Source organism: Cordyceps militaris (assembly GCF_000225605.1).
Source record: "Cordyceps militaris CM01 unplaced genomic scaffold CCM_S00007, whole genome shotgun sequence".
Lineage (NCBI taxonomy): Eukaryota > Fungi > Ascomycota > Sordariomycetes > Hypocreales > Cordycipitaceae > Cordyceps > Cordyceps militaris.
Window position 1 is genome coordinate 317,838 of NW_006271975.1, and position 15,912 is coordinate 333,749.

The 15,912-nt window shown below is 56.2% G+C and overlaps 6 protein-coding genes across 6 annotated transcripts; 2 read left to right on the top strand and 4 right to left on the bottom strand.

Moving 5' to 3' along the window:
- Positions 1-299: 299 nt before the first annotated feature.
- Positions 300-2,517, bottom strand: CCM_08321 (ferro-O2-oxidoreductase; the record flags this gene model as incomplete). The annotated part of the gene is made up of 6 exons (XM_006673460.1): positions 300-608; positions 672-1,119; positions 1,175-1,542; positions 1,617-1,933; positions 1,989-2,114; positions 2,169-2,517. 6 exons carry the CDS (start codon positions 2,515-2,517, stop codon positions 300-302), a joined length of 1,917 nt encoding a protein of 638 aa, XP_006673523.1.
- A 754-nt stretch (positions 2,518-3,271) lies between these two features.
- CCM_08322 (uncharacterized protein) lies at positions 3,272-4,056 on the bottom strand (the record flags this gene model as incomplete). The annotated part of the gene is made up of 2 exons (XM_006673461.1): positions 3,272-3,850; positions 3,928-4,056. The coding sequence occupies 2 exons, from the start codon at positions 4,054-4,056 to the stop codon at positions 3,272-3,274; spliced, it is 708 nt and encodes a 235-aa protein (XP_006673524.1).
- Positions 4,057-7,155: 3,099 nt separating this feature from the next.
- Positions 7,156-9,296, top strand: CCM_08323 (non-hemolytic phospholipase C precursor, putative; the record flags this gene model as incomplete). Its single annotated transcript, XM_006673462.1, has 4 exons — positions 7,156-7,275; positions 7,329-7,408; positions 7,477-8,366; positions 8,425-9,296. The coding sequence occupies 4 exons, from the start codon at positions 7,156-7,158 to the stop codon at positions 9,294-9,296; spliced, it is 1,962 nt and encodes a 653-aa protein (XP_006673525.1).
- A 521-nt stretch (positions 9,297-9,817) lies between these two features.
- On the bottom strand, positions 9,818-10,825 carry CCM_08324 (Aminoglycoside phosphotransferase; the record flags this gene model as incomplete). The annotated part of the gene is made up of 1 exon (XM_006673463.1): positions 9,818-10,825. The coding sequence occupies one exon, from the start codon at positions 10,823-10,825 to the stop codon at positions 9,818-9,820; it is 1,008 nt and encodes a 335-aa protein (XP_006673526.1).
- A 764-nt stretch (positions 10,826-11,589) lies between these two features.
- On the bottom strand, positions 11,590-12,153 carry CCM_08325 (GCN5-related N-acetyltransferase; the record flags this gene model as incomplete). The annotated part of the gene is made up of 1 exon (XM_006673464.1): positions 11,590-12,153. One exon carries the CDS (start codon positions 12,151-12,153, stop codon positions 11,590-11,592), a length of 564 nt encoding a protein of 187 aa, XP_006673527.1.
- Positions 12,154-12,745: 592 nt separating this feature from the next.
- Positions 12,746-13,750, top strand: CCM_08326 (prenyltransferase, UbiA family protein; the record flags this gene model as incomplete). Its single annotated transcript, XM_006673465.1, has 1 exon — positions 12,746-13,750. The coding sequence occupies one exon, from the start codon at positions 12,746-12,748 to the stop codon at positions 13,748-13,750; it is 1,005 nt and encodes a 334-aa protein (XP_006673528.1).
- Between the last annotated feature and the right edge of the window lie 2,162 nt (positions 13,751-15,912).

The following is a 15,912-nucleotide window of genomic DNA, read 5'->3' on the forward strand; positions in this document are numbered from 1 at the left end:
CATTCTCGGCTTTTGCACTAACAATAAATAGGCTTTCGGCCGTCCCCAAGGATCGGTAGTGGCAGCATCTTGGCGGCACGATTGGGGGCGACGCCCAATGTGGAATGGGCAGTCCGCCAGACTTGGAAAAAGGTTTGTGCTCGATTGGAGAGAGCTTGTGATGTCGCGGTCAATGCTCACGATGCAGATCGGCACGAGCGCCGCGATTTATCGGCCAATGACCCTCGACGCCTTTTCTGCTTGAATTTATGTACTTGTCAGAATTACAGTCAATACTATATGACATTATCCTTGAGCTGTCACGCGATGCAGCTATCGCCCGCCCTCTGCTTCGTCGCGGCCGTGACGTTGCCGACCTGGAGCACGACGCCCATCCCCACCGCCTGATGCCACAGCACGTGGCAGTGCATCAGCCAGACGCCAACATTGTCCAGCGGAAACCGCAACACGACATAGCCGTGCGACTCGATATACACGGTGTCTTTTCGCCGCGGCGTCTTGGTGTTGAAGAACTGGGCCTGCGCCTGCGTCGCGCCCGGTTCGTACGGGTTGTACGAACGGCCCAGATCCAGCTGCCGGGCCCCGATGACGTGAAACGCATACCCGTGCTGCACGAAAAAATCATTTGTCAGCTTTTGCACATTATGAACGTTGAAAAAAAAAACACGCACCAAGTGGAACGGGTGGCCCTTGTCGTCGACGTTATTCACCACCAGATCCATCCACCGATCGTGGCCGTCACGGTACCACGGCGCCCGGAACGTACGCAGCGTGTTGGCCTGCTCGGTGCCGTCCGCCCACGCATCCGCGTCGAGCGCGAGCAGCGGCTTCGCGCGCGGGTCCTTCCAGACCCACGAGGTGTGGTTGACCTCGCCCCACGGCTCGTCCTTTTTGAAGTTGTTGATGGACAGGCTGGTGTACAGCAGCGCCGTCTCAGCCGCGTCCCGGTGCAGGGCCGCATCCGGGGGCACCTCGGCGCCGTGCGCATCCTTCATGTTGAAGACGGCGACGGCGGGCCGCACGTCGCGGCGGGCGAGGCTGGCGGCCGTGCTCCGTCGCCGCCACGTCAGAGGAAAGTCTTGGATGCGGGTGAGGGCCCAGTTCTTCATGGGCATGAGTCTGCGTTTCGAAATTAGCTCTGCTTTGACAGCGTACCACATCAAGTATCACCTACTCTGCATCGAGAACGATCTTCATCTGCGTGTCGAGTACGTGCTCGTCGTCGGCCGGCGTGTCGCCCGGGAGCAGGAGCACGTCCATGCGCTCTCCCGGGTACAGGACACCGATCGTGGGCGTCTGTGGCGTGTCGTCGGCAACGTAACCGCCGCCATCGACGGTGAGCAGCTGCACGGTGCCGTTTTGCAGCTGAAATGACAGGCCGGCAGCCGCACCGGTATTCACGACGCGCAGCCGGACGGCCTTGTCCGCCACCATGGCGAGCGCGGGCACCTCCGTCTCTACGCAGTCAATGGGGCGGGCGGGCCGCGCATTGGAGCATTTATACGAGCCGACGCCATTGATGAGCAGCGAGTCGGGCACGGGCTAGCAAACCAGTTAGCTTTTGCTCCAGCGTCATTACTCGATGGTTGTCGTTTTTCGTGTTTTTTTCTACGCACCTCGTAGGCAAAATTCCGGCGGTTTTTATACTCGCCGAGAACCGTGTCCGCGTCGCGATGATACCAGTCCCCGATAAGCAGAAGCCGCTCGGCGTCGTACTCGTGTCGTGACTGGTCGGTGTGACCGGTCCCCTCATCGGCGGGTTTGTGGATGACGAGGCCGCCGTACAGGCCGTCGGCGCGCTTCACGGCAGAGTGCGCGTGGTACCAGTAGGTGCCGTGCTGCGCGGGGTCGATGTGGAAGGTGTAGGTAAAGGACTGGCCCTCGGCGACGGCACACTGCGTGACGCCTGTTGCACCGTCCATTTCGTTGGCGTCTGCGCGGGAATTAATGAACTGATGGAGCGTGGAATCAAAAGAAGCGCAATCTACCTTTCATGAAAAGGCCGTGCCAGTGCATGGAAATGCCCGCATCGGTGTCGTTGAGAATGTTATTCGTCACGGTGATTTGCAGCTCATCACCAGAGCGTGCCTCAATCGTGGGACCAGGGAATTGGCCTGCGCTTTTGTCAGTATCAGAGCCAAATAGGCCGCACATGGTGTAAACCGCACCGTTGATCAGGTAGACGTCTCGCAGGACGCCGTCCGGCCGGCGCTTCTCTCGCGTGATGGTCCAGTCCAAGACGAGGGTGCGCCGGGGACGCGCCACATGAAGCTCTGGGTGCAGTGTGAAGCGATCATGGTCGGCCACGGCGACGTTGCTCGCATTGCTCGCATCGGCAGCGCTAGGCGGTACTGCGAGCCGGGAAAAGGGCAGCGGCAGCGTGTGCGCATATCGCAGTGCGACGACGACATAGCACAGCAGCGTGGCGGCGGCCAGCACGACCAAGCCGCCGCAGAGCGACGACAGCCTGGGCGACCTGGCCTGTCGCAGGCGCGTGGTCTTTACTGGCGCATACATGCTGCTGCGGCGTGAAGATGATGCAAGATGCTCATCGAGGCACACACACACGCGCGCCGACGACGGTGGCGACAGATGTTGGAGGCAAGCCAACTTGGGCTTGAGATTATGGTTGCCTTCGTTTCAGCAAATGCTTGCGCAGCGCAGCCCGGTGACGTGCCGACTGAGACAAAAAAAAATCCCCAAGACAAAGGGTCCTCCAGGAGGGGCGGCAAGCGAGCGACTTTTGTTTGATTGTTGGGGATTATTGGCGCACCAACCACTGTTGACCAACTAATACAAAGCGTCATCCAGAAAACGTGGGCGCAAAGTTTGGGGTGCCTACGGTAGGCGGGGGCGGGCATCGGCTGGCGCTAGCATGGAGCGGGGCTTCACGCGATAGCCACTCGCCGTAAAGTCACGGACTGCACGGACTTGGTTTGGCTGATCGAAACGTATCACACCGAAATCGGCGGCTGGATCCAGGATGAAGCGGAGGATAGGCGCCAAACTTTTTTTCAATGGTTTTATGAAAATGAAATGGACGATGCCGAAGTGGATGCGATGAAACGGTACCTAGGCTTGGAGGGCCATCAGCGCTGATGGACGCATTGAACGGGACACGACCCGATGATTCGAGTGTCAATACAGCTCCCACTCACAGAGAACACAAGCTCTCTTATCCTTGTCTTAGCTACTGCTTAACACAACGTCTGTTGTTCATAAATGCGTCTTTGGGGTTATGTTTGTATTTCCATTGCTACCGACTTGCTACTCATGACGCATCCGACAGCATAGTCCACGGGTCTTTTGAGCCTATATGCCGATACTGAGTGACATACCTTGACGGTGGTCGCGAGCAGTCCAGTCTTTGCTCCTTTGTTCGCACATACGATTGCCAAATCTCCCGCTTCTGCTTCGGACGCGTCGGCCACCACCGCGGACAGACATCCTTCTTGGCTTGCATGTTCCGTACCCAGCGAACATCATGCATGCCATTCAAATCCAGATTCTCTTCTCCCCACTCCTCGGATAGATTGGTTCCGTCAACAAAATCACACAGTTCTACATGACTGCGTCGGTCTATGCAGCTCTGCGCAAAGTCTTTCAGACTGGGGTATGGTAGCCCACGGAGGCTGTGCGTTATTTCAACAGCACGGCAGTCCAGATGGACATCGCAGTCGGGTACAATGACAAATTCGTGGTTGCTCCCGCACGTTCCGAATCGACTATACGCATGTATCCGAGAAACTGGCGCAGGCTTTTTCGGCTCAAGAGAAGCGAAGGCGCCGTCCGATCGGAAAAGATGTTCGGCTAGCGGGACAAGATCGGCGGGTACGCATATTTCCCAGGTCTGCAATTTCATGTTAGAGAGGTCGGTAGAGGTCGGTAGAGGCCGTATCAGCGACACAGGGCACCAGGGCAACGCACACTCCTCATACGACGGGCGCCGTAAAGTTTGAGGGCCGAGATGCCAACACAACAGCATGGTATGTCATGCTCGGTAAGGATCTGTATAACAGCAAGTGTTTTGCTGATATCCTCAAGGCTGCGACTCATGGCTGCGCGAGATTCCGTCAGATCGAGTTGTTCAGTATGGAGGTGGATGGAGGTCAGGCCAGTTAGCGCATGAGAAGTTTGTTACGTCAGCTCGCTATAGAGTACAAGATTTTACGACGAAAGAAGAATAGTGGATTATTACTATTCTTAATATACGCTAATTAGACTCTATAGTCCTTCTAGTAGCCTAATAAAAGTTATAAAGGCTAGAAAAAATTATTATTATTATTAATATACCCTAATTAAACTCTATAGTCCTTCTAATACCTTAATAAAATTGAGAAGGGCTAGAAAAACTATAATAAGGTAACTTAGCTAACTACCTGGCCTTAGCCCTACCTTACCTAAATAAAAACAATTCCTTCTATATATATATTATTATTCCTATTTAAATTAATTTTTAATTCAAGTCTAGCTAGTAAGATAAGTTCGTCTGGCTAGTACTCTTATTACTATTTTTATAATTATTTATGATATAAGTTGAGGAAATTACTAAGGTATTGTGAGGGCAACAATGCACTATAATGTCCATGCGCGATAAAACCCGCTAAAAAGTCGGACCGTTGCCCTAGCTGCTGTTCCCCCCTAAATTCCTCGGTCGTCGGCGTAGGATGATGTCATCGACCTTGCAAGGTGCAGATAAGGCATAACATAACGCGCCAGCTGTAGTAGCACAATGTGGTTTGATGATTGGGGATTATTGGGGTAAACGAGGCACAAGCGTTGGTCCTAGCTTTCTTTTTCTTTTCTTTCCTGTTCCCAGGTTCTTGTACACATACAAAGACAATAAAGACAATAGGGTGGGCACCGCTCGCTTCCAGGGCCAGGCAGGGACCACTGCAGGTGATTTATTGGCGCACCGGAGGAAGAGCCTGGTGACCAACTAATACAAAGCGAGGTCGAGAAAACGTGGGCGCAAACTTTGGCTCTTGATGGGCGGGGATCGGCCACGCTAGCAGGGAACAGGGGGGCAAGCCACAGTGCCGATGGAGGGGTTCATTGAAAAAGATGGGCCAACTAGAACAAAATGGCGGGGCTGCGATGAAGCGGATTGCGAAATTTCTAGTTGAAAGTCATGTTTCATTTTTTTTAGTCTGTATTTTTTTTTTTGCTGTCTTGCAGGTATCCGAAGGGCATGGGGGAGAGGATGGGGTTTAACTAGAGATGAAGACAATAGAGGGCAAGGTCTGATGAGCGTGCGCTGCGACCCTTGCTGCGTGATCGAGACGGGGGCTTTTTTTTTTTCACGGGACCGTTGGTGCTAGACACTTGGCAAGCCACTGTAGCAGCCAGCGCAACTCACAACTTCCGTCATGCGGCCAGAGGACCCTGTGATTTTTCCGCCACGATGTCTTTTTTGCTGTTCATTTATACTTTTTTTTTTTTTTTTAAACCAACCACTGCAACGAAAAATTGATTGCTTCATTGTTCATGTACCGAACGCAAATTTGCTTGGCCTAGCCCAGCACCGGGCAGACAAGGCCAGGTTCCGCACGTGGGTGCGCTGTACAATGTAGTTACCTCGATACGTGCCAGCTCGCTATTATCCGGCATCAATAGAGGGGTGGCACAGCCCGGCAGCTCGGCAGGGCGCGCCCCCGTCAAAGGTGAACCGTGGGCTGAACAGAACACCGATACGAGGAAGAATAAAGAGTGCAAAGAAAAAGTACAAAAAAAAACCGCAGAGAACAATGAAGATAAAAAGCGTCAGTTTGCCCCGTTTATCCCCTCAACTTCCCGTCTTGTTCCCTGGCCTCGGTCCCCAAACAAGCCCTGTGGCTTTTAGTGGCTGGATCCTGCCCTGACGCCACCATCAGTACGGCCGCTGTCGCACTTGGCAAGACTGCCTAGTTATGTAGGTAGTACCTAGGTATGATGGATGAGTTTGAGTATATTGACAACAGAATACAACCCTTGCGAGAGTCTCATGTGAGTAAGGTCTCACTCAGGTTGAGCCACGATGCTCCCTCGTCGCTTCCTTTTTTGTGTCTATTTTTTCTTCTTTTTTCCATCCTATTCCCACTCTCAACATCCCATCTCTCCGACCCATGACTCTCATCCAATCGCCACTGACGCCATCTCTTTTACTTTTTGACTTTTTTACTTTTTCCCTCCTTCCAGATTCCATCTAGCTTCCTTATCCATCTAGTCCCTGACCCGTTCCAGTTGTCACGTCACCGCCTTGTTAGCCATATACAGGTTGTCCAACTCGTCCAACTCGTCCAACTCGGCCAACTCGGCCGCACGTGTCCAAAGCAACAGGCTCCTCGTACACTATCTCTTTATTTTCTGCCCTTTTCCATTGCCATTTCCCTCGCTCTAGACCACCGCCCCCGTCTCATGCGCCCGCAACACAATGTCAACCATCCAGGCTAACTAGTTGGTGAGTAGCCGCCTTTCCTTCGTAGTCTTGGCCACGTTGACAGCTCTTGTCGATTCTACCCCTCCGTTCCCGCAACTCGTGCCTCGCCATCGTGTTACGGTCCCGGCCCGTCATTGGCCCATGACCCTGTGCACCAAGGCTGGAAACTTGGTCCCGACTCCGATTGGCTGCCACCATCATCTAGGTTTCCCTTTCTGGAGCTCTGGCGCCCGCAGCTTGTTTGCTTTACTTTGATTTTATTTTATTTTATTCTTTATACCTTCTCTCTCCCTCTCTCTCTCTTCACCGTGGCCCTCGCCGGGCGGGGTCGTGCTGCGGCCCTCTCCCCCGACCGAACTGCACGCCACGGTCCCGCGGAACAGGTCCTCTCAGTCAATAATAAAGAAATCGTGCCAAAATCACCCATCAAGTGTGGCAGAACCATTATGCATTGTCCGTGCTTGCGCGACCCCCCGTAGTTTTACTACCACCCAACCCTATTTCCCTCTCCAGAGCTCCAGAGACCCCGTCCCTATTACATTTAGCTCCTCTTCATACGTCAGTTCTTCTCGGCTTATCGCCGCCGCACTTTCCTACTGAAAAATATTATATATTCACCCAGCCGCCCTGTCACACTCGGAATGGCTTCTGCGCTGTCTCTCTATACATCCGGCCTCGGTGCTACAGTCCGCAACCCTTGATTCACCCTCACTGGTCCATACCAACATCCAGCCACAATGTTGTACTCTTCGCTCGCCCTCACCCTGATGGCTTCGGCCGTCGGCGTGCAGGCTGGCTCCCTCAAGGACATTAAACACATTGTTCTCTTTATGCAAGAGAACAGATCCTTTGATCACGCAAGTCCACCCACCATCTGAACAAACCTTCTCATAACTAACCTCTTCACTAGTACTTTGGTACCATGGCTGGCGTGCGCAATTTTGCGGATCCCAACGTCAAGAAGAACGACGGCGTGCCTGTCACGAAACAGTAAGTCCATGGCGCCAACACGTCCCATTCCCCATCATGTCTCACCACCCTGACACCCTTCCCCGCAGAGCCACCAAGGGGACCAAGAATGGCGTCAATACACTGTCGCCCTGGCACATCAACTACCTCGGCGGCGACTGGAAGGACGCGACGCAGTGTATGAACGGCGGCTCCAACGGCTGGGACGCCATGCACGGGGCCTGGAACAACGGGCGCGGCGACGGCTGGGTCACGGCCGACACGGACTACAACATGGGCTACTACAAGCGCGAGGACGTGCCCACGCACTGGGACATTGCCGAGGGCTGGACCGTCATGGACAACTCGCACCAGGCCATCCTCGGCGTCACCGACCCCAACCGCATCACCTGGATGAGCGGCACCGTCAACACAAAGGGCTCGCCCTCCAACCCCGACGGCGCCGGCGGCAACATCCTCTCCAACCGCGCCAGCCCCGGCTGCGACTCCCCCGGCAACAACTGCTTCCCCTTTACCTGGAAGACCACCCCCGAGTACCTCGAGGACGCCGGCATCTCCTGGCGCGTCTGGCAGGACTTTGACAACTTTGAGGACAACATGCTCGCCTACTTCAAGCAGTACCAGGACACCCCCGCCGGCGGCGCCCTCCGCGACAAGGGCCTCACCTTCCCCGGCCTCGACGCCTTTTACGACGCCTGCGCCAACGGCACCCTGCCCCAGGTCAGCTGGATCATCGGGCCCTCGGAGCAGAGCGAGCACCCCCCCAACATGCCCATTGACGGCGCCTGGCTGCAGCGCAACATTGTCCAGGCCGTCGTCAACAGCCCGCTCTACAGCTCCACCGCCCTCGTCGTGAGCTACGACGAGCAGGGCGGCTGGGCCGACCACGTCATCCCGCCCGTTGCGCCGCGCGATGCCGCCGGTGAATGGATCACCGATCCCTTTGACGCCAGCCGCGGCGTTGTGCCCATTGGACCTGGTAAGCCCCCCCACGAGCATTGACAACGTACTTTCCTCCCATTGCTAACCTACCGCAGGCCCTCGCGTGCCGCGCTACATTGTCTCGCCGTGGACGCGCGGCGGCAACGTCTTTGCCGAGACGGGCGACCACACGTCAGACATTCTCTTCATCGAGGCGTGGGCGCAAGCCAACGGGTACGACGTGCACAACGACAACATCACGCCGTGGCGGCGCGCGCACATGACCAACATGGTCAACGCCTTTGACTTTGGCGCGCCCGACTACTCGCGGCCGGGCATCACGGCGGTGCGCATGCCCGAGCCGCTCGACTACGACAACTGGAGCGGCAACCTGACGCTCGGCTCGCTGACGGGGCCGTGGGTCGGCCCGTCCAAGTGCAGCAGCGGCTTCGCGCACGGCAACTACCCGGCCGTGCCGTACGGCGCCGAGAACGCCAACGAGGACATGAACGCCCTCGTCGAGGACGGCTTCAAGGAGCTGCGCGGCGCCATCACCGAGGGCCGGTACATCACCATCGAGGCCGCCGGCATGGGCCTCGGCCGCACCAAGGACGGCAAGCTCGTCGCCATTGCCGCCGCCGACAAGCACGAGGACGCCGCCCAGCGCTGGATCATCAGCAACTCGGACGGCGACCGCTTCGGCAACACCTTCTTTGTGCAGTCGGCCGCCAGCGGCGGCGGCTTCGTCACCGCAAAGGGCACGCTCGACACGGACCAGGCAAACGCGCAGGCGTTTGTGTTCGAGTACGAGCCGGCCACCGCCACGCACACCCTGCGCAAGGCCGGCGCCGGCACCGGGCAGTACGTCAGTCTGCGCAAGCGCGCGGGCAAGAAGCGCGGCACGAAGAAGTGCCGCGACGTGGGCGACGTCGACTTTGCAGGGCCCAAGACGTCGTTTAAGATTTACGGCGTCAACTACCGGTCTTGAGTTTTCTCGGGGGGGGGGGGGGGGTTCCTGGGCGCGCTCTGTATATAGCAGTTGGGCCCGCTCGAGGAGCGTCATCTGGCTGCCTCTGGTGGCTGCAACGTGATGACGAGTATATAGAAAAAGTAAATAAATAATGTTGGAATACATCGGTGGGATGGTGCTAACTGCAGGCCAGCGTATAAAGCACCTATTATTATAGTTATTTATTTATTTTTGATGGCGGATCCAACGCGGGGAATGTCTGCGCAGAAACTCAAAGCCGGGCTCTGATGATTGGAAAATAGAAAAAAGAAATGAAATTAATAATTAATAATAACAAGTGTCTTTTTTTTTGAATGCGCTTCCCTTGCCGAAAAACCCTAGACAACTCTCGTTTCCAATGTATTTGGATACCAAGAGATTTTGCCGCCCCGGTTGGGCAGCCATGTGTTGTCTTCTCTCTACATGTCATCAACTCCATCTCTACATATACGCTTGTGGCAAGCAAAGAAAAAATGCCTGTTGCCTATTTTACGCAGACTTTAGTAGCAAAAACGCCCAACAAGGCCTTTCAGCCGTTCATCAGTCTTGTACTTGTTCAGTGCCGTCTCCCTCCACTGTGTCCAATCTTGATCGACCCCAAAGACTTGCAGTACTGCATTTGCCAACGGCAACGCGTCGGACCAATTGGATTCCAGGGCCAGCCCCCAGAAGAATCTTCTCACTTTCTCATCGACCATACTGTTGGGCAGTGTCGAGATGCCCTTTTGCCGCAGTGCACCCGCCAAGGCAACATCATCAGCACTTAGCGAGACCTTGCCACTGCACAATGCACTCATGTCGGCAGTAACAAGTGACGGCCCAAAGGCTTCGCGCCGAGGCACGACACGCGCCATCTGCCAGTCGATTATGCCAGTGATGTTGAGGTTGTCGTCGACGAGTAAGTGGTCGCCTTTGTCGTCGACATGCTTTAAGAAAAATTCCCCCAGAGACTGTGCTTGTTCGTCTTGTTCGGCCAGCTGCGCCGCGTTGTCCTTGAGAAACCGGTAGACTAGGTACGCATTCACTGGATACTCGGTATAGAGTTGACCGTCCGCAATTAGCGCCAAGTACTGCTCAGCGAAAGCAGTATAGTAGGCAGTTGGGCTCGCAAATGGGCCCTCGGGAGTGAGAACCACAAATCTGTCGATTGCTACCGCACATACGTCCATTTTGGAGGACTGGAAGCCCAGGGACCCAGCTTTAGGGAACGGGTGGCGCTCCAGCTCGACCATGATCTCGGCGAGGCCACCCCAGATCTTTGCTTTCTCGTCTGTACTTGCACCTCCACCTGTCCAGGGTGTTCCAGGCAGCTCTTCCATAAGAAGAAAACTCACACCAATGCCATGGTCAGTTCCATTGCTGCATAGACCATAACCGAAAGCTCGAGGTGCCGGTACTTTGGTAGTTTCGAGGAATTTCAAGGTTGCGTACTCGCTCTGTATTAGATAGTCTGCCAACGAGACCGGAACCTGGAAGCGAATGCGGGCATGATAGTTGGCGCTTCCCATGAGTGCGCCCACTCCTACCTTGGAAGAGTGTTCTATGGTGCAACTTTTACCGCGATTCAGCCTGGACGCAAGTTGGCAGACGGCCGCGTCGTTGATCCGAGCGCAAAGACAATCGATTTCAGCGACGATACGCGATACGTAAGTCGCATCATCTAAGGGCTGCCAGTCCAATCGTATCAGCATTACATATTGACCAACTTTAGGTAGAGTAAAGGAAAGGGGGAGAGGAACAATACTTCTTCGCACGTATGGAGAGAAGGGGAGAGGTGGGCAGAGCACAGGTGGCGATTACAGCTGTCGCAGCCGCCGATGGCCCTGACGCTTGGCCTTTTGCAATCTGGTACTGAGCAACTGAAGAATCTGGGTTCCATTGCAAGTAGCTGTGAGATTCGACGCAGGTACTGTAAGTTGGGGAAATAGATTGCGTCAGAACGAATATGGAAAATCAAGTCACTGTCTTTCCGAAAACCACATTCTGTGAGGGCTTACCTAAGCATGCACCTTGGTTGAGAAATTAGCAGAGAATTTGCTCGAATAGAAAAAGATGCATATGGAATTACGAAACTGACACTTACATTGAGCATGCCTTTACATAATATTCAACCAGAATTGGGTAGAAACACCACGATTGACAGACTTCATACGTATTCTACTCGCTTCTTTCGCGATAGCTCCCTCTCTTTGTTCCGCCCGGCCGAGTCCAACACAATGTTGACGTTGTATAATTAGCATATCCTCGCGAAGTCACCAACTTGTCCTCATCCTCAGGACATTTGTCCCAGGCTCTTCTCCAGCACCACAAAGTACAAATCATCCCGCAGCGCCTTGCCATTCACCAGCTCCGTCCACGGAAACGGCTTCGTGCGCTTCGTCTTCACAAAGCCCCTGCGGGCGTAAAACGAGATGACATCCTCGCGGGTCCAAATCACGCACATCTCGACCCTCGCCGCGTCGTGCTCGGCGCGCGCCACCTGCTCCAGATGCGCCAGCAGCGCCTTTCCGATCCCATGGCCCTGGCTCCGCGGCGCGACCGCCAGCATGCCGATCTGCACCACGCCCCGGCCCACGACCTCGCCGCAGCCGAGCAGGCGCCCGGCCGCGTCCAGCGCCACAATCACCTGGCTGTCGGGCAGCGCAAGCTTCTGCCTCAGCCCGGCTTCTGAGATGCGCTCGTCGGTAAAGAGGTCCGCTTCCGTGGTCCAGCCCGCGCGGCTGGCGTCCCCGCGGAAGGCGGACACGACGAGGGCCCGCACGGCAGGGACGTCGGCGAGAGTGGCCCGGCGGAAGGAGAGGCGGCTGATGGGCGGTGGAAGTGAGGCAGCCGTCATGATGCTGGACTTTTTTTTTTCTTTTTTCGTCGCAATTTGTTATGTGGTTGCGTTTGGTTCTGGTGTTGTGCCAGCACCCGACCAACAAGGTGTAAGCCAGCACAGCCCAGGTTGTATATTTATAAACCACCTCCGCGCATGGGCATCCTGCCAACGGCCCCGTTGTATAATCATGTAATTTAAAAATGCATTCAAGCATTGTGTCATAAAGTCGACCCGAGCGGGTTTCAACTGCGTGAACAGAATCACTCAACCGAGCGCTCAGTTCAGCCGTCCAATAAATGTCTAATCGCCCGAGAGCCGGGCCTTGTGGACACGGCGCCTGCATGGCTTGATCGTGTAATCAGTCCACGAATAAATTTGAACTTTATTAATTCATCCGCGCGCAGGACCACTCGCCTGGACGCCACAAGCCGATCCCTGTGCGTCGTGTTGGCGTCCAACACGCTCGGACGACCACGAGAAGGGTGTCTTGTAACGCAGATTCATATAGACGAGATATAAAAGCCCTCATGGGGACCTACCTGCGTAGTGAATACGCGACATCTCCTCAGCATTCGCCTTCCCCAAGTCTAATTCCCTTGCCACCACCATGTCTTGCACCAAAACCATCTCGGTCACCGCCGCCGCCGCCGCACCGGGCTCCGAATCCCGGCTCGCGCAAAAGTTCGGCGGCCACTACGCCAGCGACTGGATGTCGCAGCTGCCCTCGTCCTGGACGCCCTACATCCAGCTGGCGCGCCTGCACCGGCCGCACGGGCTCATCGTCGTGTCGCTGTCGCACCTGTTCGGGGTGCTCCTCGCCGCGGCGCGTCTGCACGCATCGCCCGCCGACACGGCGCGCGTGGGCGGCATCGTCCTGCTCGGCGCGCTGTTCTGCAACAGCGGCGCGCACGCGTGGAACGACCTCGTGGACGCGCCCATTGACGCACAGGTCGAGCGCACGCGCACGCGGCCGATCCCGCGCGGCGCCGTGACGCCCGCCGCCGCGCTGCTGTTCGCCGCCTCGCAGGCGGTGCTCGCCGCCGGGTGCCTGCTGCTGCTGCTGCCGGCGGGCGCGCGCGCGCCGGCGGTGCCTACCGTCGCTGCCATCCTGTACTACCCCTTTGCGAAGCGCCAGATGTTTGCGCCGCAGCTGGTGCTCGGCGCGTGCATGGGGCTGGCGGTGCTTGTTGGCGCTGCGGCCATGGGGATGCGCGAGGCGTGGATGGACCCGGCGGCGCGGTGCCTGGCGGCGGCGACGGCGCTCTGGGCCGTCCTGTTCGATACCATCTACGCGCACATGGATCTCAAGGATGATGTGAAGCTCGGGGTGAACAGCCTGGCCGTGTTTGTGCAGGGGTATGCGCGGCGCGTACTGGCTTTGCTCGGCGTCGGCGTCTCGACGTTGCTGTATCGCGCGGGCGTGCATGCCGGCATGGGGGCGGCGTATTACGGCATCTCGGTCGCGGCGTGCTCGGTTTGCATTGCGGGTATTGTCGGGCTGCTGGACTTGGAGGATCGTGCGAGCTGTGGCAAATTTTGCATTTTTGGTTTCCGCTTTACCGGTGTTGCCATCGTTGGTGGGCTGCTTGTCACGTATCTGACCTCCCTGTAAGCACCATATTTCTGTACGATAGCCATAGTCTACTCTAGTATAATGCGGAATACATTGTCGTTAGAATAAGAACCTCCATGGAATAAACATCGTAATCGCTTGCATGGATTGTCGGGCTACTCCTGCGCACATTGGACGTGCACCGAGGGGCGGACACCGGAGGAACCAAATCACCAGGACGCAAAGATCCGTCATCAACGTTTTGACAGCAGGGATCTGCCCTTTATGCGCCATTCCAGACTCGATCGGCAGGGTCCACAAGGTTGTCGCCATGTGGGTTTTGTCTTGGCAGGCACATTTATCTCAGAGCCAGATCAATGGCATGCTGCGCGATAGCCGAGAACAAAGACCCGAAACATGCATGCAGATTATGGTCCGACTGCTTGTCTTAGCGAGTCATGCGTCATGACCCCTGTCTACAAGGCCGAAGGAGATAAGGAAGAAGCATCAATAGCTTGGCCGTGTTGATGATTACGGTTCCAGTCAGCTCGCCAGGGTTAGGGTAGCGCTACGGCCCGGCCACGGCCCTGAACGCCTGACAATGGTAAATTGCGCTTGATTTCTGATCGCATCAGTTACAACCTGCAGAGTCGACATGTTTATAAATATATACTTGAGGGTTGGTGGGTTGCATCTGCCAGATGGGGTAATACTAGAGTCACTCTAAGGCATGTCATGTAAGGCATAGTCAGCAGCAGGTTACCATCGGTAACCAGCCGCAGCCTCGCGGCAATTTTTCATTCCAACTTATACTTCTCGTTATTATTCCGCCCGGGCTCAACATTGGACTGCAGTCCATGCCCGGTGTACCTCTCGATCATTCTGAAACGGCCGCACCACGGTGGGGTTCTGGGTCGAGCGGTTGAGCCCTTTCACCTGAAGTTGCGGGTAATGACCAACACGGAACCTCTATACTAGCTTTTATTACCCACTCCTATGTTGCTTTGCTTTGGCATTTGTTCGACGTCCTTGCCCATTCTGCGCCGCTTCGACCTCGTACATTGTGCTTGAGCGCCTGGGTGCAACTGTGCACACGGATATGTTGACGCTATATGATTAGTATTTCCTCGCAGAAAAAGCACCAAAATTGTCTATCCTCTATAAGACAAATGTCCTTATTATGTCGCCGTGCTCGGGTCTCCCTCGTGCATGTTGGTCGAGTGTGCCAGCCTCGTACGCACGCTGGCGGGGCTTTCCACGACAATACCACCCAAAATGACAAAATCAACCGAAGGCTTCTTGGCTCCTGTCGTGAGATTCGAGCGGCTGCGGATGCGCAACTCTACCAGCGATGCCCATAAATGCTTCCTGGCTGTCGCGCACACGGTCCGCCATCTGGGCCGCGCCGCCCAGTTGGGCCAGCATCGGGCGCTGATTGAGGCCCTCGACAGGACCCTGAGCCACAAAACCTTGGAGGCCATCGCATCTGCCTCTGTCTGGGACATGGAACTCTGCGCTGCTTTCAGCGTCTACTTTACAACACTCGAACAGGCCTATGCGTGGCCGCGCAAGGACACCGTCTGCACGCCCAAGAACCTGCACGACCACAAGGTCGTGATCCAGATGCTCTACCACGAGGAGCTATCGCAGATACTACTACAAACCATTCTCAAGGGAGGCTTTGATACGGATTCTTGCTGCCAGGTAGCATGTCTAGCTCTAAGAGAAGCAGAGCTGCTCTTGAAGGCGGCCGCGGATGCCCGACTCGCCCAAACCCCATTACCAGACGCGGCGCAGGACAAGGTCAATCTCCTATACCGAACCTGCACCCAAGACTGGTTCCTCCACGGCGACTACCACGATCCCGAGTCGCACCGCCAGTTCGGGCGCCTCCACGAAACCATCCGCACCAGCGGCACGCAGCGCTCCGTGCAGGCGCTCTTCCAGCGCTCCGCCACGGCGATGCTGCAGCGTCTCCCCGGCATGCTCAGCCGCCTCGCCGCCGCCTCGGACGACGTCGCGCACGTCTTTGAACAGCTGCAGGTGGACGTCAGCCGCGCGCGCGGGGAGCTGTTCGCCATGGTCATTGACGAGGTCGTCTGGGGCCAGACGTTTGCCACGTACTCCAAGCCGGTCGGGCTGAGCACGATTGGTGCCGGCGGCGCCGACTGCCCCGTGTTCCGCATGCTCGATGCCGTCTGCGGCAAGGCCGGGGCGTGCGA